Below are 23835 nucleotides of genomic sequence, written 5' to 3'. Positions count from 1 at the left end.
TCTGCTAATACTTGCAGTTCTATATAACTTACAAAAGCACAAATAATACTTAACTGAGGTTCTAGGTGCTCTATAATCTGTATGTCCCCCCACCCCCAGGTTTCTCTAAGTTAACTTATCCAAATGCTGTTTGGGTTCTAATCATCCTTAAGATTTCTTTGACATTCAGCTTAAGCTTCTTTGACCGTTAGGCATCTTCATATGTGACATCTGCTCTCCCACTGAGTAATAGGATCTCACCTGTCTTTGTATTTCTAAATGCCCAGCATAAGGTGGATATACAATGTTTGTTGAATTTTATTTTCCTCTCAAGATCATGAACTCTTGCTTTTGCCATTTGCTTTATTCCAATGACAGCTATGCTGAAAACTCTTTTTAGCAAAATGAGCTTTCTTTATTGTACTAAAGATACCCAACTCATATCCTTATTTACCCTATAAATTTTCTTTTATGATTGCTCACCCTCTAGTTTCCAACCAATTATTTCTCCAAAAGTAGCTCTCTTCTGGCCTCTGCTGGCGTGAAAGCAGACAAATGAGTCATTAATTCTTTGCTTGACTGCATGCTAGGGAATCGAAGTGCAAGGATACTTTAATTTACTAAAGATCCACTCTAACATCATGGAGTTCAAGAGAAAGGCTCTGAGATGTTTCTGAAACTGCTAGGTATGCAGAAAATAGACAACTTAATGGTAGAATATGAGATGCAATTCAAATGTTTCTTTCTTTCTTTTTGGGAGGGTTGCTGGGGATTGAACCCAGGGCCTGTGCTTACAGGGCAAGCACTCTACCAACTGAGCTACCTCCCCAGCCTCAAATGTTTATTTCTGAATGGAATTTTTCAAAATTAAATTCATGCTTGTTATGTTAATATGCCAGGGACAATAGAGTAAGATCCTTAGGCATTTCATTGAAAAGTTTGCTCTTTGGGAGAAAACGCTTCAAATTTTGCCTGATTCTGACACTGCACTTAGCATTGTGCCCGGTAAAATGCTTGATAATGTTGGTTAGTGCTATTTGACTTAATGTAACACTCCTATTTTTTTAGATCAGAATTGTGAATTAAAGACAATCTTCAGAGAAATTTCTGTAGTCTTTCAAAGTTATTATTTTAGAGCACCTAAGAATGCTCTGACTGCATCTGAAAATACAGGTGTCAGAAGCAGTTTACTTTGAATTGCTAATATACTGGGCTTAGCAGCAACAGACTTTTCAGATGGACTGTGGGAAAATATTTCACTGCATGAAAGATTTATAGGGTATATGTGTTTCATTTGGCTTTTCTCTCAAGATAACATGTCTTCTACATACATTTGGATACCCACAATAAACTCTTTCAATCTACTGCCTTTGGCAACCTTAGATTTCAAATGCTTTAATCTAAGTACCTGTTTATCAAAGGCAAGAAAGGTATTAAAGTGCTGGTAGAGAGGGTTTGCACATCTCCAAAGTTTAAATCAGAGCTTTTCAACATCAAAAAGCTTACAACCTGCAACTATATATAACTGTGTATAATCAGCAAATGACATATATTTGAATATACTAATATGTATAGTATACAAATACATTATAATGTACAAAGTCTTTTTATATACACTATTTTTAAAATGTTTGAGAGTGCACTATGTCATTAACTGCCATTTGTATTTAAATGTATCCTTCTAACTCAAGTAGTTTAAAAAATGTCTGTTTTGAACTGGGGGTAGAGCTTGGTGGTATGGGGCTTGCCTAACGTGTAAGAGCATGGGTTTGATGCTATTAAAAAAAAAAAGTCTATTTCATCACTGCATTTAATGGTCAATAGCAGATAAAAAGAGGGAATTCAGTTCATCCAAACTCACAGGGTGACTAAAGATAAAATGAAAAATACTAGTTACAAATGGGTTAGATATTTCAAGTTACAATCAGGTAGACAATCTATTCTTCTTCCTGCTCAGGCTGTCTTCTAAAAAGCAAAATCTCCTGGAGGTATACAGGGGGAACCTACATTCTGTGGTGCCTTTGTTCAAAGCCAGGCATCTCTCCAACTCCTGGTATGGGCACTATGCTATAGGGGATGTGAGTTCTGATTCTGGAAGTAGGAAATAAGGATCTACTTCTAACTTTACAAGCTATTACAGGCATCCATGTGACAATTCTGGTCACTGAGATCTTAGAAACTCTGAGAAGAAAAGACTGTTTATAAGGTTATTTAGGCTTCAGAGAAGCATCCCATTCAGTGTCTTATTTCTGCTTACATAATACTGCCAACGTACAGATTAAAGGAACATGGGAAAAGACATTGTTTAAACAAAATCCCAGGAAAAGGTGACACACGTGTGGTCAGTTACCTTAATGACTCAGTCACTACCACTGGTAGTTTCTAAATTGATGTCTACTGAAGCCAAATTGGAAGTTTGTAACATTAGTCAAATCAGAGAAATAAATGAAATTGAACACAGGGGCCGAGAAGAAATCAATAAAATCAGCTTGAAAAATGCACCAGACTTAAAAAAAAAAAAAAACCAAAAAACTATAATGAAAGAAAATTTGTGAAGAGCTAGAATATTATGATCAAAGATGATGTTAATTTATAGTATACGGTATCTGTGAAATACCTTAAAAAGAATATACTACAGAGTAATAATATGTCATTTCTATTCAAAAGTAAGAAGCTGAAGAATTAAGTGGGTTACTAAAATTTAGCCTTTTAAAAAAATGTCACTGGTGTGAACAGAAAAAAAGAGCAACTGATTGGGAATGAAAATCTGCAATGATTAACATGAAGTCATGCTTAATATAAATTTAAGGGAAGATGGAGTAAAAAGAAAACATCTGTGAGGAACAAATCACAGACAACCACTATCATATTTTCAAAACTATAATTACCAAATAAGGTAAATAACAACTCTTAAGAGGGCAAAATGCACCTTATTGTTTTAAAGGTGCAGAATCAAGAAATATAAACACATTCACCTTTTAAACAGTTGTATGTTAAGGTAATGCCATTTAGAAACATTTTTTAATAGAAAAATGATTTATAAATCAATTTACAAAAGATCCAAAAATCAATGTTTAATACCAACTTTAACTATAAATAACTAAAAGGGGAAAAACCATCCTCTATCCTTCTGTTTTCGTTTCAAAATCTATGTCTTCTGCTCCTTGCCTTTTGGAGAAAACATTGCATTGTAAGGTTGCCGTCTTTTTGGTCGAGGACAAAGATCAAGATCTTCCTTAATGTAACCTTAAAAACAAATTATAAAATTATGACTATATTTGCAACATACATTTCTTTTTGAATACATCCAGTAAGTATTCATCTTATATAATGCCTTCTGAGTTTGCATGGTTCTTCTGATTTTTTTTTAGCTGTGCAATGCAATGATTGCATTACTTAGCACTAGTTTGCACTTTTATAGTAACAATAAATGATAACATTTATCAAAGCTTTGATATGTTAACTCAAATAATCCTCACACTCCTGTGAAGTAGCTTCCACTATACCTATTTTATTAATGAGGTAATGGAGATCCAGGGAGGCTAAATAACCTGGTCAAGTTCAAAAGCTAGGAAGTGGAAGGGCTGGAACCTTGCCCGACCTCTAATTCCAGAACCAAAGCTCTTAGGTATGTTTCTATTCTGCCTCCCAGAGGCTGCAAATGGGAACAAAACGTGAACTCTTACGGTAAATTCTAGGTGCTTATTAAAAAGATTTTTTTTGCAGTAGCTGTTTATTGTATGACATGCCTTTATGCTTGTTATACTCTTCAGACCATTAAGATTCTCCCAAGGTGTTTTCACTCATGTAATTTTCAGGGAAGGACTGTGGTCTGCCACACTTCTGGACCTTATTAGAAATACAAACACAGGTTCTAGCCAGACTGTCTGATTCTATGTGATGACCATGAAGAAAGAGATATGTCAAGGAGACTTAACCTGATTTGTTAATGAGGTAAGTGAAAGTATGATAATAGTTGACTATGATAATAGTTGCCCAAGATTTTGCATCTTTTGTAAAAACTATCTCCATAGTTAAATATCTGAAACTTTTCTAAAAGTGAGGAAGTTTCTCCCCTTTAGCTAGTCATACATCTAGACCTACAACTCCTAACTAAGAGCAGTGTAAGATGGCAAGGTTGAACTGAAATTCGAGGTGACAATCTTATCATCTAATACTTATTCAATGCTGCTCTATCTTCCTGTGGGTAAAAATCTTATAAATATAGGCCTGAGACCTGACAGCTCCTAAGTGTCATAAATTTGAAATTCAAGTTATCTATACTCTGAACATTATTATATTTTCCAGTCATATCTCATAAAACACATTACATTTTTTGTAAAACTCAGAATTTTAAACCACAAGACTTAGCCTATAGTCAGGAGGTCTTCAGATCATAGTGAAAACAACAAAATATACCAAAAGTTCAGATAAGTCTCTGCTTAGCTAATATATTCTGTCCTTATGGCTTTTTTCTTAAGTTTCTTCATTAAGGTGTACTTAGAACATAGCAAACTGCACAAATTTAACATGAATATTTATCCCATATGTTTTAGAATGATTGTGAACTAAAAATTTTCATAAAGCATAAAAGTGCATTCTTTTATTAAAAAGAGTATCTGATTAAAAAGGGACCTAAGTATAGAGTAACAGAGAGAGTAAAATCTTGAATTAAAGATGTCCTGTCATGAAAACTAGCTATTAGAAGCTCTTATAAGTTCCCCTAGAATATTTTCACAACAATGGGTTTGTGAAATGGATCCTGCTTAACTGAATGGCTCTTTTAAAGTTAAGGACTCTAGAGCATTTCATTTTATTTGGAACAATGGTTACAATGAAGTTCCAAAATGGAACAATGACTATGGATGATTATGAATGACTATGAGTGATTATACAGTCATGCACAGCTTAATGATGGGGGCATGTCCTGAAAAATACTTCATTAGACAATTGCATCGTGTGGGCACCACAGAATGTATGAACACAAACTAAGATGGGAACATCACTACAGTCCTACCCTGAGCACAGAAATGGGAGGACTTCAGAGCACTATACCTAAATTTGAGAGAAAATTAGTATAAAACCAAGAAAGTTCAGGCATGAATTTTTTAAACATTGCACTTCCAGTGAGTGATAATGCTGATAAGATGGCAAGAACAAAAATCATCACTCATGACCTTTTTATTGTCAGTTTTAAAGGTGTGTACATTCTTAAATTATATTAAATGTAAGTGCCATATCTGAAGGAGCCAGCAGCATGTTAATAATCTAACAAACATCCTCTTTTTACTCAGATATGGTTTACAAACATCCAGCATTCTGGATAAGAGGTTTCAAAATCAGTCTCACAGCAGATTCTTTTAAAGTCATTTTGATGACAGCATAAAAGAGAAATTGCTTTCTGAAATCTGAATGACAAACCAGTATAATTCATACATAATCTCATTCAAGTGATTATAAATTATGTCTGATCTGAATTAAACTAACAGGAGTTGAAGTCAAGTCTCTTTTCTTTAGGAATTTATTTTTATGTCTCAAAACTAGCCCTCAATTTGCAGCAGAAACAGGTCAATGTCTGGACTTAGGCATATACAATATTAAAACAACTAACACCAAAATTTTACAATTTATACTCTCACCTCTTTCCATACAAGTCTGTGTGGAAGGAAAACCAACTTCCCAGAAATTCTCTGGTGTGTTGGGTGGAATGTAGCGAAATCGGTGTCTTGAGCATGAAGCTAACTTCTTTTCTCTTTCTTCTGCTGGCATATCTGCATAATACTAATAACAAAAACTGGAAAATGTTTTCACTTGGGAACAATAAAGAGTGTCATGCTTATTTATCATAAACTAGAAGCCAAACAAGTCACTTATTGAAATATTAACCAGTCTAAGGAAACTTAATACTCACTGATAAGAATATCAGTAATTAAACTTACAGTATTAATTATTTACAGCAATCAGTGCTGGTGAATGGTCTGTGAAATGTTTGCTTCACAAGGGAAAAAAGGGGCTTGTATTACAATGTAAATTAATATGCTACCTGTTTCATCAGTAAAGACTTGCAATAAAAAACAAACAAAAAAAAGCCACTTGAACTTTACCATGAGCTTAATATCATGATAACTTGTGTACAAACTCTTCATTTTGCCAGACCAATAGAAAATAAGGTCTGCAGTTTTCTCAGCTATTTATTTAGATACAATGTGTTTTAAAGAAATTTATTTTTATCTCTATAGAGTTTTTTAAAATAAAAACTTACACTTAAATGTTGTAGGATTCATGACTTCCCTCTTTATGTTGTATTTTCAATTAGGATCAAAGGCACACTATATTTTGCAACTATGATCATAAAGAATTTGAACGTCACACAAACATAGATAAAACTTGTATGTAAAAACTATACAGATCTGAGCTCTAGACCTCAAGAAAATTAAGCAGTAGTTTACAGCTTAACAAAAACATAGGTGATAGTAATATACTCTAGTCAAATCCTTCATTAAGTACTTGAGAAGATGAAAATCTAAGTGATAATTTGCCAAGGATATCTACTGAAAGTGGCAGATGTAGGGTTAGAAGTTGGAGGTAAAGGTTTTTTACATATTTTAATTTTACACAGGTTAAAGACTTTCAGAGTCTCTGGAACACTTCTTTTTGAGCATCTTTTTCATCATTCTCATTGCCCTAGCTATAAGCTTTGGTTACCTGAGTCTAGGCTTTAGGATGGGATGACCTTTCATAATTAAAGTTTATTGGAAAAAACACTGCCATACCCAAAACACATCTGAGAAACAACAGAAGGCTTCTGCAGTTGTAATATAGCAAGCCCGAGAGAGTAGCTGAATACACAGAGAGGTGGTGGCATGCCAGTCTGCTGTCCCCTGAAAAGGACTTCAGATTCTATTTCTCAGTGAGGTGGGAAGACACCGAAAGGTTCTGGACAGAGGTTGACATGAATTAACTTCTATTCTAAAATAATCTCTGGGGGTGGGGGAGACCATTCACTGCTGTGTTGGAAGTATGTTGTAAAGAGAGAAGACTTCTGGAAAAAAAAAAGAAAAAGAATGGAGACGGGCATGCACGGGAACTTTGTACTTTGTGCTCATTTCTGTTGTGAATCTAAAACTGCTCTAAAAAGTAAATCTTATTAAACAAGAAATAACTAGAGGAGAGCAAATGGCCCAGGGCATTGGCTGAAGTGCTAATGAGTGCATGGACATGGGATATATTTTCAAGGTAGTATCAATGGAAGGAGACTCAGTGGTAAAGTTTGAAAACTGGATGCAGAAATTTTATATTTGCTTTTGGACATGTGAAACTTACTATCATTACTATACATCTGCATGTATATTACACATTCCATGTGAAACAGGCAATGGGATAAATTCAGTAACTATAAGCATATAGATAGTATTTTAAGTACATGGGACAAGGAGTGTCACTTCTGGTCATGATAGAATTAATGAAATGATTCACCTTCCTATCTCAACTAAAAAAACTACACAAAACGTATGAAACGATGGTTTTCTGAAACTGGACAATGGCATAGAAAATGAATGTCAGAAGCAAATCAACATTGTTTCTAGCACAAGAACTGTTTTCTAATTAGTAGGATTAGTTCTAGATCATAAAGAATTATGCTTATAACTAAAAATTGGAGATTTACTTAGGTAGATCATGTTCTTTAGTTAAATCATGATATATTAAAGTTGTGTTATGAAAACTTATGAATTAGGTGGTTTTGTTTATATTTCCAAACTGCTTTTCAAAATAGTAATTTCATATTTTGAACTACGATCGTAAAGAATTTGAACTTTACACAAACATGGATAAAACTTGTATATAAAAACTATAGTATTCCCACTATGAGTGTGTATTTTCACCAAGTGCTTACCTGCATGATAATCTATTTACACTTTCACATATAAATTTTTTTTTTGGTGCTGGGGATGGAACCCAGGGCCTTGTGCTTACAGGCAAGCACTCTACTGACTGAGCTATCTCCCCAGCCCCTTTCACATATAATTTTAATGTGCTTGATCACCAAATTGTCTAGCTTGTTTTGGATTGGATCACTCCCCACCTCCCTGCCCTGAGATGGGGTCTACTAAGTCAAGGGAGCTGGTCACAAACTCCTGGGTCAAGTGATCCCTCTGATTTCAAGGGAGCTGGTCACAAACTCCTGGGTCAAGTGATCCCTCTGATTAGCACTAAAAAGCGTGTGCTGCTGCTCCTGGTTCAAAATTAAATGTCTCCCAAAAGTTCACGTGAAAGCTTGGTCCCCAGATGACAGTGATACTGAGAGGTGGTGGAACTTTTAGGAAGGTGAGGGTTAGCTGGAGGATGAAGGTCCCTGGGGGTACATGCTCTTCAAGGATGTAATAGGCCCCGAGCCCCTTCCTCTCCCTCTGCTTCCTGGCCACCATGAAGGGAGCAGCTGTGCTCTATTATGCATTACCTGCTAAGATGTTCTATCTTGTCACAGCCCAAAACAAAAGGGCCAAGTGAACATAAACTGAAACTGTGAGCCAAAATAAACCTTTTCTCCTTTTAAGCTGTTTATCTCAGGCAATCGGTCATAGTGATGGAGAGCCAACTAACACACAGCCCATAGCTGTTAAAAAGGAAATTTAAATGGGGAAGTAAATTGCTGGGGTCAGCCAGCTGACAGCTAATAGACAGTGAGGAAACAAATAAGAAATAGTACATTTTAATAAAACTTACAACCTGGTTGGGACTACTTAGTAATGGTAACATTTTTGCTAACTACTTCAACACATAAGGACTTCAACATCTAATCAGTATTAACTAAAACATCCTTATAAGGATGAATCAAAGCTTATTCAGCACATTTTGTATGGGGGGGAAGAAAATTTAATGGGGGTACCAGTTATTTAAAAAAATATATGCGTATAACTAATCTCCTGAAAGTGCTGGTGAAAGGAATAATGTTATAGTAAAAATTTCTTATTGAAATATCAAAAATTTCCCTGAATATTACATGTATATGAGCCTTTCTAAATAAATACAGAGAAAAAATGGTATCGACATCTTAAACTGGTCCTAAGAACCAGGGCTTGGGCCTCAGATTTGTTTAAGAGAAATTGAGGGCTTTCATTTTCATTTATTCTCTCAGGTCATAGTCATATGTATATATTTTATTCCTTCTATTATTCCTGGCTCAAACAAGATTTCTGGACATAAATATGATTTGTATCTGTGACTTTTAAATCATGCATTTATGATCTATAAAGTCATACTTAAAAATAAAAGAGTGGTTACATTAGTACTTACAATTTCACATTCTTTACATGTGTGCCCAAGCAACTTTCTTCTCTCTTCTTTCTTCCGAACTACCTCAATATGAGGAAAATTTTGTAAGCTAGTCTCTCTGAGGGGGAAAAAAATGAATTGAATTTAATATTAACACATTTGCTACTGCAAAGATCTTTGGTTTAAGCACAGAGGACAAATAATCCCCACTTATTCATTATATTTGAGATGCTCATTCAGTACATTAGAAAAACAAATATTTCTTTATCAAATATTAATGTCTACCATATGTCAAGTCCAATTTTGTGGATATTTCTTTTTAAATGAAGAAGAAATATTATTTACTAATTGCCTCTGACAGAAAATAATAAGAGTTAGGAAGTAAAATATAACTGATTAAAAAACAAATACTATATTGTTAAACTCAGGAATTGGTATTGTATGACACAACTAAAAAAAATACTCTCTCAGTTTTCTGGTACTAAGAACTCAGATTTCAGGGCTAACCTACTCCTCCCCGAAGAACAGATTAATCTGTTGGTATGACATTTCCAATTCTGTACAAAAGAAATATAACTATTTGCTGTCTCTACCTATCTTGAGTTCTTCAGAATATTAGGCACAATTAACATTTGTACTTCTCTTTAAATGAACAGGATCCTATTGTGAACCACTGGAAACTTAGGAAGGGTTTCAGTCACTGAGGTATGGATTAAAGCAGAATGGGTTATAATGTGTTATGGAGTACTTTAGGAAGAAAAAACAATCAGGAACTACAGTTTTTAAAAAAATTAATGGACTTGTACCTTGCTTTAAGAGACCAAATGAAGAAAAAGTAAAACTTAAAAGACAGGTAAATGAAGAGTGAGTAACTGCATATATATTTTGTTTATTTGTATCACAAGCCCTTCTAGTTTGGCAGACACTTTCCTTCAAAAATTTTAATTGCTGAATTTTTTTTGGTAGTACTAGACATTGACCCAGGGGTTCTACCCCAGTTTTTATTGTATTTTATTTTGAGAGTGTCTAGGTTACTGTGGATGGCCTCAAATTTGCAATCCTTCTGCCTCAGTCTCTCTTGTAGGTGGTATGACAGGTATGTGACACTGCACCTGACTCCCTTTTGTGTTTTAACACTAGAAATCTCAACCATGGAGCAATTCATGAATTTAAAAAGAAAGATCAAGATCACTGGTCAGTTGCAGTCACGGAGCGAGCTGGAGGGTGAGTCAGGCCACCTGCATCATAGAGGTAGCAGGTGGGCACCCAACCCGCCTGCCTCGCGCCTGCCTTGCGGAGCTAGGCAGCAGGCAGCCAACCCGCCCAACCACCAGGCCGAAGACAGACGCCATCACTGAGCGACCCTACCCGACCACCACGCCAAGGTCTGTCACCATGCCGGCAGACGAGCCAGCCCACCTGCATCGTGGAGCTAGCCAGAGGCTTCTTTATAGGCTGGTACAGGCATTTTGAATTATTCCTGAGGGTGTGGCCATCATCACTGGAAGGGCAGTTCCCTTCCTGAGACACCTACAGGAGTCTAGAGGACCTTTGATAAGACCCAGGAGCCAAGAAAAGGAGGTACTGAGAGACTCGGGACCAACTCAGAGCCACCGGGTGAGTCTCTCCCAGTGGTCGGGCTCCCCGGATGGGGGAGTAGTCCCGAAACGCAGGGAACTTCGTGGAGTAGAGTAGCCCAATGAGACTCCCCTGCTGAGACGAGTACCCAGTCAACCAGGAGTACTTCAGAGGAGGGCCGCACAGCGAGAGGCTTCCAAGCAGAGTGAGGGTCTGAGGCCCAGGCGTTAGCTCCAGTCCCCAGGGAACATAGCAGAGGAGGGCCGCTTAGTGAGGGTACCCCTCGCAGGGCCAGGATCCCCAGCCCAGGCGGTAGGTCAGGACCCCTGGGAACATCGCAGAGGAGGGTTTCCCAGTCCAGGGGCTAGTTTTGGTCTGAAGGGAACTTCTCGGAGGAGAGCTGCTCAGCGAAACTTCCCCACCGGGTAAGTCTTCCCCGCTGGGCAAGGCTTTCCGACCCGGGCAGTAGAACCAGAGACACAGACCCAGATCAGACGTGCCAGTCTGCAGTCTAGTTCCGCTTCGACTGACCATCAGTCAACAAGTGGAGGTGCCCCTGCCCACTGACAGGGAATATACCCAACCTGAAGGCCACCACCCCTAGAGGGGTAGCTTCCTAGTGGAGCACCGCATTATCAAGTTCCTCCAAGACTTCAGGCTACTGAAGGCTAAGAGGTGAGTTAGTGGAAATCTACAGAGACAATATTAGTCAATAGAGGAAATCTGCAATATCCCAGAGTTTCACTACTAGAGGGGTACATAACTGAGCAATATGAGAAAACAAGGGAAGAAAATGTCCCAAACAAACCTAGATGGTATAGCAATAAAATCCAATGACAGCATGGCAGAAGAAATGACAGAAAGGGAGTTCAGAATGTACATAATTAAAACGATCAGGGAAGCAAACGAGGAGATGAAAGAGCAAATGCAGGCATTGAATGATGAGATGAAAGAGCAAATGCAGGCATTGAATGATCGTACCAATCGACAGTTAAAAGAGCAAATACAGGAAGCAAAAGATCATTTCAATAAAGAGTTAGAGATATTGGAAAAAAACCAAACAGAAATCCTTGAAATGAAGGAAACAATAAACCAAATTAAAAACTCCTTAGAAAGCATAACCAATAGGGTAGAACACCTGGAAAACAGAACCTCAGGTATTGAAGACAAAATATTTAATCTTGACAACAGGGTTGACCAAACAGAGAAGATGGTAAGAAATCATGAACAGAATCTACAAGAATTATGGGATATCATGAAAAGGCCAAATTTAAGAATTACTGGGATTGGGGAAGGCTTAGAGAAACAAACCAAAGGAATGAATAATCTATTCAATGAAATAATATCAGAAAATTGCCCAAATCTGAAGAATGAAATGGAAAATCAAGTACAAGAGGCTTATAGGACTCAAATACATAAAATTACAACAGACCCACACCAAGGCACATTATAATGAAAATACCTAACATACAAAATAAAGACAGAATTATAGGGCTGGGAAGATAGCTCAGCTGGTAGAGTGCTTGCCTCACAAGCACAAGGCCCTGAGTTCAATCCCCAGTACCGCGCAAAAGAAGAAGAAAAAAAAAGAATTTTAAAGGCGGCGAGAGAAAAGAATCAAATTACATTCAGGGGGAAACCAATACGGGTGTCAGCAGATTTTTCAATCCAGACCCTAAAAGCTAGAAGGGCCTGGAACAACATTTTTCAAACCCTGAAAGAAAACGGATGCCAACAAAGAATCTTATACCCAGCAAAACTTACCTTCAGATTTGACGATTAAATAAAATCCTTCCATGATAAACAAAAGCTAAAAGAATTTACAAAATGAAAGTTAGTATTACAGAAAATTCTCAGCAAAATATTCAATGAGGAAGAGATGAAAAACAATGACATAAATCAGGAAAGGGAGGAACTACCCTAAATGAATAGCCAAATAAAGGAGAAACCAAGTCATGTCAAAAAAAAAAAAAAAAAGAGTCAAATGACTGGAAATACAAATCATCTCAATAATAACCCTGAATGTTAATGGCTTGAACTCATCAATCAAAAGACAGACTGGCAGGTTGGATTAAAAAGAAAGATCCAACAATTTGCTGCCTGCAAGAGACTCATCTCATAGAAAGAGATGCAGACTAAAGGTGAAAGGATGGGACAAAACCTACCACGCACATGGACACAGTAAAAAAGCTGCAGTATCCATCCTCATATCAGATAATGTGGACTTCAAGCCAAAGTTAGTCAGAAGGGATAAAGAAGGACATTTCATACTGCTTAAGGGAAGCATAAATCAGCAAGACATAACAATCATAAATATCTATGCCCCAAATAATGACTCATCCAAATACGTCAAACAAATCCTTCTCAATTCCAGAAATCAAACAGACCACAACACAATAATACTAGGTGATTTTAACATACCTCTCTCACCACTGGACAGATTCTCCAAACAAAAATTGAAGAAAGAAACCACAGATCTCAATAACACAATCAATAATTTAGACTTAACGGACATTTATAGAATATACATCCAACAAAGACCAAATACACCTTCTCAGCACACATGGATCCTTCTCTAAATAGACCATATTCTATGCCACAAAGCTAATGTTAGCAAGTACAAGAAGACAGAGATACTACCTTGTATTCTATCAGATCATAATGGATTGAAATTAGAAATAAATGACAGAGTGTAAAACAGAAACTACTCCAACACCTGGAGATTAAATAATACACTATTGTATGATGAATGGATAAGAGAAGATTTCATGAAGGAAATTAAAAAATTCTTAGAGGTAAACGAGAACAAAGATACATCATATCAAAATCTCTGGGACACTATGAAAGCAGTACTTAAAGGAAAATTTATTTCATGGAGCACATTCAATAAAAGAAGAAAAAAAATCAACAAATAAACAACCTAACACTGCAGCTCAAAGCCCTAGAAAAAGAAGAACAGAGCGACACCAAAAGTAGTAGAAGATAGGAAATAGTTAAAATCAGAGATGAAATCAACGAAACTGAAACAAAAGAAAAAACAGAAAAAATTGACAAAATAAATAGTTGGTTATTTTAAAAAATAAACAAAATTGATAAACCCTTAGTCACACTAACAAAGAGGAGAGAGAAAACCCAAATTACTAAAATTCGGAATGAACAAGGAAATATCACAACAGACACAATTGAAAAATAAAACATAATTAGAAGCTATTTTGAAAATCTATACTCCAACAAATTAGAAAATCTTGAAGACATCAACAAGTTTCTAGAGACATATGAATTACCTAAACTGAAACAGGAAAACATACACAATTTAAATAGACCAATTTCAAGTAATGAAATAGAAGAAGTCATGAAAAGCCTACCAACCAAGGAAAGTCTGGACCAGATAGGTTCTCACCCGAGTTCTACAAAACCTTTAAAGAGCTTGATTGCTCACTGTCAGGCGCCTATCATTGCCATTTGCCTGCCTCTCGCCTGTCCTTCGCCTGCCTTACACCTATCCATCACCAAAAGCACGAGGTTCACCTCCCAACCGTCCGACAACAGTCAGCAAACTGATCACCGACCGCCAGTGGAGCACCAGCTGCCTGCTGTTGCCTGGAAGTTCACTGTTACAGTACCTGCATGTTTGATTACATGTGGCTGCCACCATTTGAAGACAACAGCCAGGCCCTGTAGGACCCCTGGCCGGACTGACTGAGCCCCATCTCCAGGATCCCTCAGCCCGACCGATCACTCCCTGCCTGGGGCCCTCACATCGACTGATTACTCCTTGCCGCCAGGACCCCAAGACCAACTGACTGCGCCCTATCACCGGGACCCCAGACCGACTGATTGCACCCGGCCTCCAGGATCCCACAACCACACCAAACACAACCGACCTCCGGGACGCCTGCCTGACCAACCGCATCCCGCCTCTAGGACCTCCTGCTGACCACGGCCACACCCTGAGCTGCAGCTCCCCATTTGCCAACACATTTTGAAGCCAGAGTAGTCATCCTGGAAAATCCTGGAAGCCGTAGCTCTGATCTTTAGGTGGGGCAAAACCCATCCTGAGATGCCTGCTGGAGGCTTGAAGCTCATTGTCAGGTACCTCTCATGCATCAGGCTACTGAACTCTGGGAGGTTTCATTACTATATGACTGTTATACTGTAGATTTTCTTTTTTCTCCTTATTGAAAAAATTTAAGTTTTTATTTCTTTACTTTTCTTGCTCTCTTTTCCTTTTGTTTACCTGTTCCCTCAGAGTCTCCTTCTGCCTTTTTTGCATGCTAACATCCAATTTCTTTTGATTACACTCTCACCCTTTCTATTATCTAGAACTTCTGTATATTCTTTTCTTATCCCATTAACAGCCACATTCTACATCCCTCTGCATCCTCTTTGTTCTCCATTAGAAACTGCAGACCTTATTGCAAATCTGTTTGTTTTACTGAAGATAATATTTGAACTCATTCTGTTTATTATGACAATTTTGTTATTGTCCTCATAGGAGCTATTTGGTCTAGGATTGCATAGTGTCTGAATTGGGCACTGCTAATATTGATCTCCCCTTAAAGAAAAGGTTTTGGAAACCTATAGGGCCACTATAAGCCTATAGGGAGAAATCTGCGATACACGAGATCTGCACTGCTAGAGGGGAAGATACATGAACAACATGAAAAAACAAGGAAAGAAAATGATCCAAACAAATCTAGATTCTATATTAATAGAATCCAATGACAGTATGTTAGAAGAAATGTCAGAAAAGGACTTCAGATTATACATGATTAAGATGATTCAACGAAGCAAAGGATGAGATAAGAGAGCAAATGCAGGCAATGAATGATAATACCAATAAGCTGAAAGAGCAACTGCAGGAAGCAAAAGATCGTTTCAAAAAAAGATAGAGATTCTCAAAAAAAAAAAACCAAATGGAAATCCTTGAAATGAAGGCAACAATAAACCAAATAAAAAACTCAATCGGAAAGCATCACCAAAAGACTAGACCACTTGGAAAACAAAACCTCAGACAATGAAGACAAAATATTCAATCTTGAAAATAAAGTTGCCCAAACAGAGAAGATGGTAGGAAATCATGAACAGAATCTTCAAGAACTATGGGACATCATGAAAAGACCAAATTTAAGAATTATCTGGATTGAGGAAGGCAGAGAGATACAAACCAAAGGAATGAATAACCTATTCAATGAAATAATATCAGAAAATTTCCCAAACCTGAAGAATGAAATGGAAAATCAAATACAAGAGTCTCACAGAACACCAAATGCACAGAATCACAACAGATCCACACCAAGGCACATTATAATGAAAACGCCTAACATTCAAAATAAAGATAGGATTTTGAAGGCTGCAAGAGAAAGGCATCAGATTACATATAGGGGGAGACCAATAAGGATAGCAGCCGACTTCTCAACCCAGACTCTAAAAGCTAGAAGGGCCTGGAACAATGTATTTCAAGCTCTGAAAGAACTTGACAACCAAGAATCCTATACCCAGCAAAACTAACCTTCAGATTTGAAGATGAAATAAAATCCTTCCATGATAAACAAAAGTTAAAAGAATTTACAAATAGAAAGCCTGCGCTATAGAATGTTCTCAACAAAATATTCCATGAGGGGGAAATGAAAAACAACAATGGAGGTCAGCAGGGAGGAACTACCTTAGAGAAAAACCACTCAAAGGAGAAACCAAGTCAACTTAAAAACCAAAATAAGCCAAATGACTGGGAATACAAATCATACCTCAATAATAACCCTGAACGTTAATGGCCTAAACTCATTAATCAAAAGACATAGACTGGCAGAATGGATTAAAAAGAAAGACCCAACAATATGCTGCCTCCAAGAGACTCATCTCATAGATAAGGACATTCACAGACTAAAGGTGAAAGGATGGGAAAAAAAACCTACCACACACATGGATTTAGTAAAAAAGCAGGGGTTTCCATCCTTATATCAGATAAAGTGAACTTCAAGCCAAAGTTAGTCAGAAGGGATAATGAAGGACATTTCATACTGTTTAAGGGAACCATAAATCAGGAAGACATAACGATAGTAAATATTTATGCCCCAAACAATGGTGCATCCCTGTACATCAAACAAATCCTTCTCAATTTCAGGAATCACACAGACCACAACACAATAACTCTGGGTGACTTTAATGCTCCGCTGTCACCACTAGATAGATCTTCCAAACAAAAACCAACCAAAGAAAACATAGAACTCAATAACACACTCAATAACCTAGACTTAATAGATATATATAGAATATTCCATCCATTAACGAGCGGATTCACTTTCTTATCAGCAGCACATGGAACCTTCCCGAAAATAGACCATATGTTATGCCACAAAGCAGCCCTTAGGAAATGCAAAAAAATAGAGATACTGCCTTGTGTTCTATCAGATCATAATGGACTGAGAATAGAAATCAATGACAAAATAAAAAACAGAAATTACTCCAACACCCGGAGACTAAATAATATGCTATTGAAAGAAACATGGATAATAAAAAACATCAGGGAGGAGAAAAAAAAATTCTTAGAGGTCAATGAGAACGACGATACAACATATCAAAATCTCTGGGACACAATGAAAGTGGTACTAAGAGGAAAATTCACTGCATGGAGCGCATTCCAGAAAAGAATGAAAAGTCAACAACTAAATGACCTAACATTACAGCTCAAAGCCCTAGAAAAAGAAGAACAGAATAACAGCAAAAGTAGTAGAAGACAGGAAATAATTAAAATCAGAGCTGAAATCAATGAAATTGAAACAAAAGAAACTATTCAAAAAATTGACAAAACAAAAAGTTGGTTCCTTGAGAAAGTAAACAAAATAGACAAACCCTTAGCCACACTAACAAAGAGGAGAGAGAAGACTCAAATTACTAAAATTCGTGATGAAAAAGGAAGTATCACGACAGACACCACTGAGATACAGTACATAATGAGAAGCTACTTTGAAAATCTGTATTCCAACAAAATAGAAACTACCAAAGACATTGACAAATTTCTAGACATATGCTCCTCCCAAACTGAACCAGGAGGACATACACGATTTAAACAGATCAATATCAAGCAATGAAATAGAAGAAGTCATTAAAAATCTACCATCCAAGGAAAGCCCAGGACCAGACAGATTTTCAGCTGAGTGCTACAAGACTGTCAAAAGAGAACTCATTCCAATACTTCTCAAAGTATTCCAGGAAATAGAAAAGGAGGGTACCCTACCAAACTCATTCTATGAAGCTAATATCACCCTCATACCCAAACCAGGAAAAGACACATCAAGGAAAGAAAATTTTAGACCAATATCCTTGATGAATATAGATGCAAAGATCCTTAACAAAATATTGGCAAACCATATCCAAAAACATATTAAGAAAATTGTGCACCACGATCAAGTGGGGCTCATCCCTGGAATGCAAGGTTGGTTTAACATCCGTAAATCAATAAACGTAATCCATCATGTCAATAGACTTAAGGATAAGAATCATGGTTATTTCAATTGATGCAGAAAAAGCGTTCGACAAAATATAACACCCCTTCATGCTCAAAACACTAGAAAAAATAGGGATAGTAGGAACATACCTGAACATTGTAAAGGCTATTTGTGCTAAGCCCAAGGCCAACATCATTCTTAATGGAGAAAAACTGAAACCATTCCCTTTAAAAATGGGAACAAGACAGAGATGTCCTCTTTCACCACTTCTGTTCAACATTGTCCTCAAAACTCTAGCCAGAGCAATTAGGCAGACCAAAGATATTAAAGGGATACGAATAGGAAAAGAGGAACTTAAGCTGTCACTATTTGCTGATGACATGATTGATTATTTAGAGGATCCAAAAACCTCCTCTAGAAAACTTTTAGACCTCATCAATGAATTCAGCAAAATAGCAGGCTATAAAATCAACATGCATAAATCTAAAGCATTTTTATATGCAAGCGACAAAACTGCTGAAAGGGAAATGAGGAAAACAACTCCATTTGCAATAGCCTCAAAAAAAAAAAAATACTTGGGAATCAATCTAACCAAAGAGGTAAAAGATCTCTACAATGAAAACTACAAAACACTGAAGAAAGAAATTGAGGAAGACCTTAGAAGATGGAAAGATCTCCCATGTTCTTGGATAGGCAGAACTAATATTGTCAAAATGGCCATACTACCAAAAGTGCTATACAGATTCAATGCAATTCCAATTAAAATCCCAATGACGTACCTTACAGAAACAGAGCAAGCAATCGTGAAATTCATCTGGAAGAATAAGAAACCCGGAATAGCTAAAGTAATCTTTTAGCTTTGAATAAGAAACCCAGAATAGCTAAAGCTATCCTTAGCAGGAAGAGTGAAGTAGGGGTATTAGAATACCAGACCTTCAACTATACTACAAAGCAATAATAACAAAAATGGCATGGTATGGCACCAAAATAGACAGGTACATCAATGGTACAGAATAGAGGACATGGATACAAACCCAAATAAATACAATTTTCTCATACTAGACAAAGGTGCCAAAATTATGCAATGAAGAAAAGATAGCTTCTTTGACAAATGGTGCTGGGAAAAGTGGAAATCCATATGCAACAGAATGAAACCAAAATCCTCTCTCTCACCCTGCACAAAACTCAACTCACAATAGATCAAGGACCTTGAAATCAGACCAGAGACCCTGCATCTTAGGGTCTTATAGAAGAAAAAGTAGGTTCAAATCTTCAACATGTTGGCTTAGTATCAGACTTCCTTAACAGGACTCCCATAGCACAAGAAATAAAAGCAAGAATCATTAACTGGGATAGATTCAAACTAAATAGCTTTCTCTCAGCAAAGGAAACTATCAGCAATACGAAGAGAGAGCCTACAGAGTGGGAGAATATCTTTGCCATGCATACTTCAGACAGAGCGCTAATTTTCAGAATATATGAAGAACTCAAAAACTCTACACCAAGAATATAAATAACCCAATCAACAAATGGGCTAAGGAAATGAATGGACACTTCACAGAAGATCTACAAGCAATCAACAGATATACGAAAAAATGTTCAACATCTCTAGTAATAAGAGAAATGCAAATCAAAACCACCCTAAGATTCCATCTCACCCCAATTAGAATGGTGATTATCAAGAATACAAGCAACAACAGGTGTTGGCGAGGATGTGGGGAAAAAGGTACACTCATACATTGCTGGTGGGGTTGCAAATTACTGCAGCCACTTTCAAAGTAGTGTGGAGATTCCTTAGAAAACCTGGAATGGAACCACCATTTGACCCAGCTATCCCACTCCTTGGCCTATACCTAAAGGAGTTAAAATCAGCATACTACAAGATACAGCCACATCAATGTTCGTAGTTGCTCAATTTACAATAGCCAGATTGTGGAACCAACCTAGATGCCCTCTGACTGATGAATGGATAAAGAAACTGTATATATATATATAAATGGAATATTACTCAGCCATAAAAATAATAAAATTATGGCATTTGAAGGCAAACGGATGAAACTGGAGAATATCATGCTAAGTGGAAAGCCAATCTCAAAATACTAAAGGATGAATGATCTCGCTGATAAGCGGATGATGACACATAATGGGGGGTGGGAGGGGGGCAAGAATGGAGAAAGGAGGGACTATACAGAGGGATAAGAGGAGTGGGAGGGGTGAAGGGGAAGAAAAAAAATAACAGAATGAATCAAAAACTATTACTCTAGGTAAATGTATGATTACAAAAACGGTATGCCTCTACTTCATGTACAGAGAAACAACATATATCCCATTTGTTTACAATAAAAATGAATTAAAAAAATAAAAAAAAGAATGATCAAGAAAGGATGGATAAAATATACTGCTATAAGTATATATTTTTTTCAGAGTTTTATGAAATTGTAAACTTATGTAGAACACATTTTGGCTCTATCCTTTCCTTTGATTATTATCTATTCTATTTTAAAAAAAATTTTTTTTAGTTGTCAATTGATATTTAATTTAATTTATTTATTTATATGTTGTGCTGAGGATAGAACCCAGGCCAGGCAAGCGCACTACCAGTGAACCACAAATCCAGCCCCATCTATTCTATTTTTGAAGTGACTATAATGTAATGGGGAATCCATTAGTAGACTGGCATCAGGAGCAGACCTCAAATAAAGCATCACCTAAAAGGTTATTAAGCTTCTTGTCCGTGACACAACACAATGCATCTTCCCAGGGTTTGATAGAATTCTTGTGGGGAACTAACCAAATTAAATTGATACCTTTATTATCCTTCCTTTATGTATGTCTTGTTTCTTGGGCTATTTAGTAGCTTCAGAATAAAAAAACACTTTTTTTTTTTTCATTAGTGAACCTCTAAAATGACAGTCATTATTCTATAGTTCTATTGTTAGGAATCTATCCCAAAGGTACATAAACAAAAATATGAAAAGGGGGCGTGAAAAGCTATTCATTGCAGCCAATTATGTGTGCTAGCATGACTGTAAACATCCAAATTGTCCACTGCTAGGGAATAAAGCAGTATAATCACACAAGGAAGTACTGCACAGCTAAGAGAGAAAGAGAGAGAGAGAGAAAAAAAATAATATGTCTGAGTGATTTCCAGGGTACATAATTAAAGGAAAAAAAGCACAGTTTATATAACATCCTATCATTTGTCTGAATGGGAGGGAATAGCACTATAAGTATGTATTTGCTTTTAAGATGGACAAAGCGTTGTAAATTTTACATGAATAGTCACCTATAGGGATAGATAGCTAAAGGGTAAAGGGGACAGGAACAGAAGCTAGATTTATTTAAATATACCTTTTGTAGCCTCTAATACAACCTACACATTTCATATAATTTAAAAAAGAATGTACTATACAAAGACCCCTACCAATCAAAAGCAAAATCAAACTTGTGTAATAAGTTGGTTGTCTAACTACATAGAAATAATTATCCCATGTGACTAAATAACAGTAATTGGTTGTAAATTTCTAATAGGATATATCTTAATGACAAAAAGAACACACAAAAAGATCTTAAACTATTTTCATTAATCATATTGATGGTACAATAATGGTGGTATTAAATTATTCTTGGAGTAGCCTACAAGTGTATTATGAAATAAAGCAAACTGAGGATTTATTAAGAGGGATTTTCAGTAGAATAGAGAAAGAGATACAGATGAAAGGCAGAGGAGATTATAAAAAAATCTTGTTAGTCCTGAATTTGAGTTGAAGCTAATAGTGTAAGTACAATTTATCTTCGAAAAACCAAAATAAAACAAAAAACCTAACTGTTCACCTAAAAGGTTCAAAAACAATGATTAGCCACAGTAACAAACAACCCTCATGGCCAAACTGTGGCCCAAATGTCATTTTACCCTAAAAGAAGCTAGAGCTCCTAGAGAAATAGCAGATTTCAGGTGTTTGGCAGGAAAAGTACAAGAGACCTTAGAATATCTTGTCAAACAGGAAACAAGGAAGTTATGAAAGATGGCTAGGGTAGTATCCATTCGAAGAGATTTCTAAAGGGCAAAGCTGGGACAATTTGAGTCTAATAGATCCCCCTTATCCTAAGTTCCACTTTCAGATTTTTCTTACCTGTGGTCAACTAAGGTCCAAAAATATTAAATGGAAAGTTCCAGAAACAAACAACTTGTACATTTTAAACTGCATGCAATTCTGTGTAGTGTGATGAAATCTTGCACTGTCCTGCTCCAGACCACTCTGAATATGAAATGCTATCTCCCACAACCATTTCAGTTTTCAGACTGACTTAAAATGGTACTGCAGTATTTGTGTTCAAGTAACCTTTATTTTACTTAATGCACCGAAAGTGTATGAAAAAGTGACATTGTCAATTTGGATATGCCAGAGAGAAGATGGAAAAATACTTCCTTTAAGTAAAAAGGTAATAGCTCTCACATGCATATGTCTATATAGGAAAAAAATAGGGTTCAGAACTTCATGTGGTTTCAAGCATCAAGGGAGTCCTAGAATGCATTCCCTGTGGATAAGCAGATGACTATTCTGTTAAGATGTCCTGCAATGGACTGAAACTCATCAAATATATTTAAATGTATGAGTTTATGACACTGAAAATAACTACCTAGGTACATTTGGGATGTGAAGGTCTCATTTCTTTGGAAAACTGAAAAATAAAACAATTAAGTTAGGTTTCAACCCAAGGTCTTGTGCTTGGTGCTCTACCTCTGACCTACACCCCCAGTCCAAGAATTAAGCACTGAACAACAAAATTACAACTTTTACCAGTTAAGTCTCAGAAAAATCAATTAAAATTTATCTTGGCCTATTAGATTTCGAAAACTCTCAGCAGAAACAAAAGTATAAGGAATAACTTACGGAGTGACTCACAAAGAAACATGATTTTTTTTTTTAAATGAATTACCATGCCTTGAATTCACTTTAAAAACAAATAGTGCTGAGTGTAGTGGTGCATGCCTGTAATCCCAGTGGCTTGGAGGCTGAGGCAAGAAGATCACAAGTTCAAAGCCAGTCTTAGTGACTTAGCGAGGCCTTGAGCTGCTTAGTGGGATCCTGTCTCAAAATAAAAATGGGTTGGGGAAAGTGGCTCAGTGGTTAAGCACCCGTGGTTCAATCCTTGGTACAAAAAAAAAAAGTCTACAACTGAAAATAACAGAATTTGCAATCTATATGTAAAAGGCAGAAGTAGCATTATGGTTCCAAATCAGTATGCTTAAAGTGTGTTGTTGGTTTAAAGGTTTAACAACTTTGGATGGTATAGAGGAAAATGGGGCAGGAGGGGTTGGGGGAAGGAAAGATAGTAGACTGAGACAGGCAATATTACCCTATGTATATGTATGATTACATGAATGGTGTGAATCTACATTGTGTACAACCATAGAAATGAAAAGTTGTACCCTATTTGTGTACAATGAATCAAAATACAGTCTGTAAAAATAAAAAATTAAAAAAAAGATAAAGGTTTAACAATCTTCACAGTTCTGAAGCATGACAACTTAAGGCTCACCACCTAAAAGTCT

At 36.6% G+C, this 23835-nt stretch overlaps 1 protein-coding gene across 7 annotated transcripts in view; it reads right to left on the bottom strand.

Annotated features, from left to right (window-relative positions):
- Positions 1-3027: 3027 nt before the first annotated feature.
- Rbbp8 (RB binding protein 8, endonuclease) overlaps positions 3028-23835 on the bottom strand; it is a 111371-nt gene continuing 90563 nt past the window's right edge. For 5 of the 7 annotated variants that reach the window (XM_047526463.1, XM_047526467.1, XM_047526464.1 and 2 more), the window contains 3 exons: positions 9274-9370; positions 5619-5760; positions 3028-3225 (listed from right to left, as the gene is read on the bottom strand). In XM_047526463.1, coding sequence (XP_047382419.1) covers positions 3128-3225; positions 5619-5760; positions 9274-9370 — 337 coding nt within the window. In that variant the 3' untranslated portion in view covers positions 3028-3127. Of the gene's footprint in view, positions 3226-5618; positions 5774-6282; positions 6322-9273; positions 9371-23835 lie in introns of those variants that run through there. The other 2 variants (XM_047526469.1, XM_047526470.1) reach the window with 2 other exon arrangements.

Source organism: Sciurus carolinensis, chromosome 15, assembly GCF_902686445.1.
Source record: "Sciurus carolinensis chromosome 15, mSciCar1.2, whole genome shotgun sequence".
NCBI classification, from domain to species: domain Eukaryota; kingdom Metazoa; phylum Chordata; class Mammalia; order Rodentia; family Sciuridae; genus Sciurus; species Sciurus carolinensis.
This window is presented reverse-complemented; position numbering and strand designations above follow the sequence as displayed.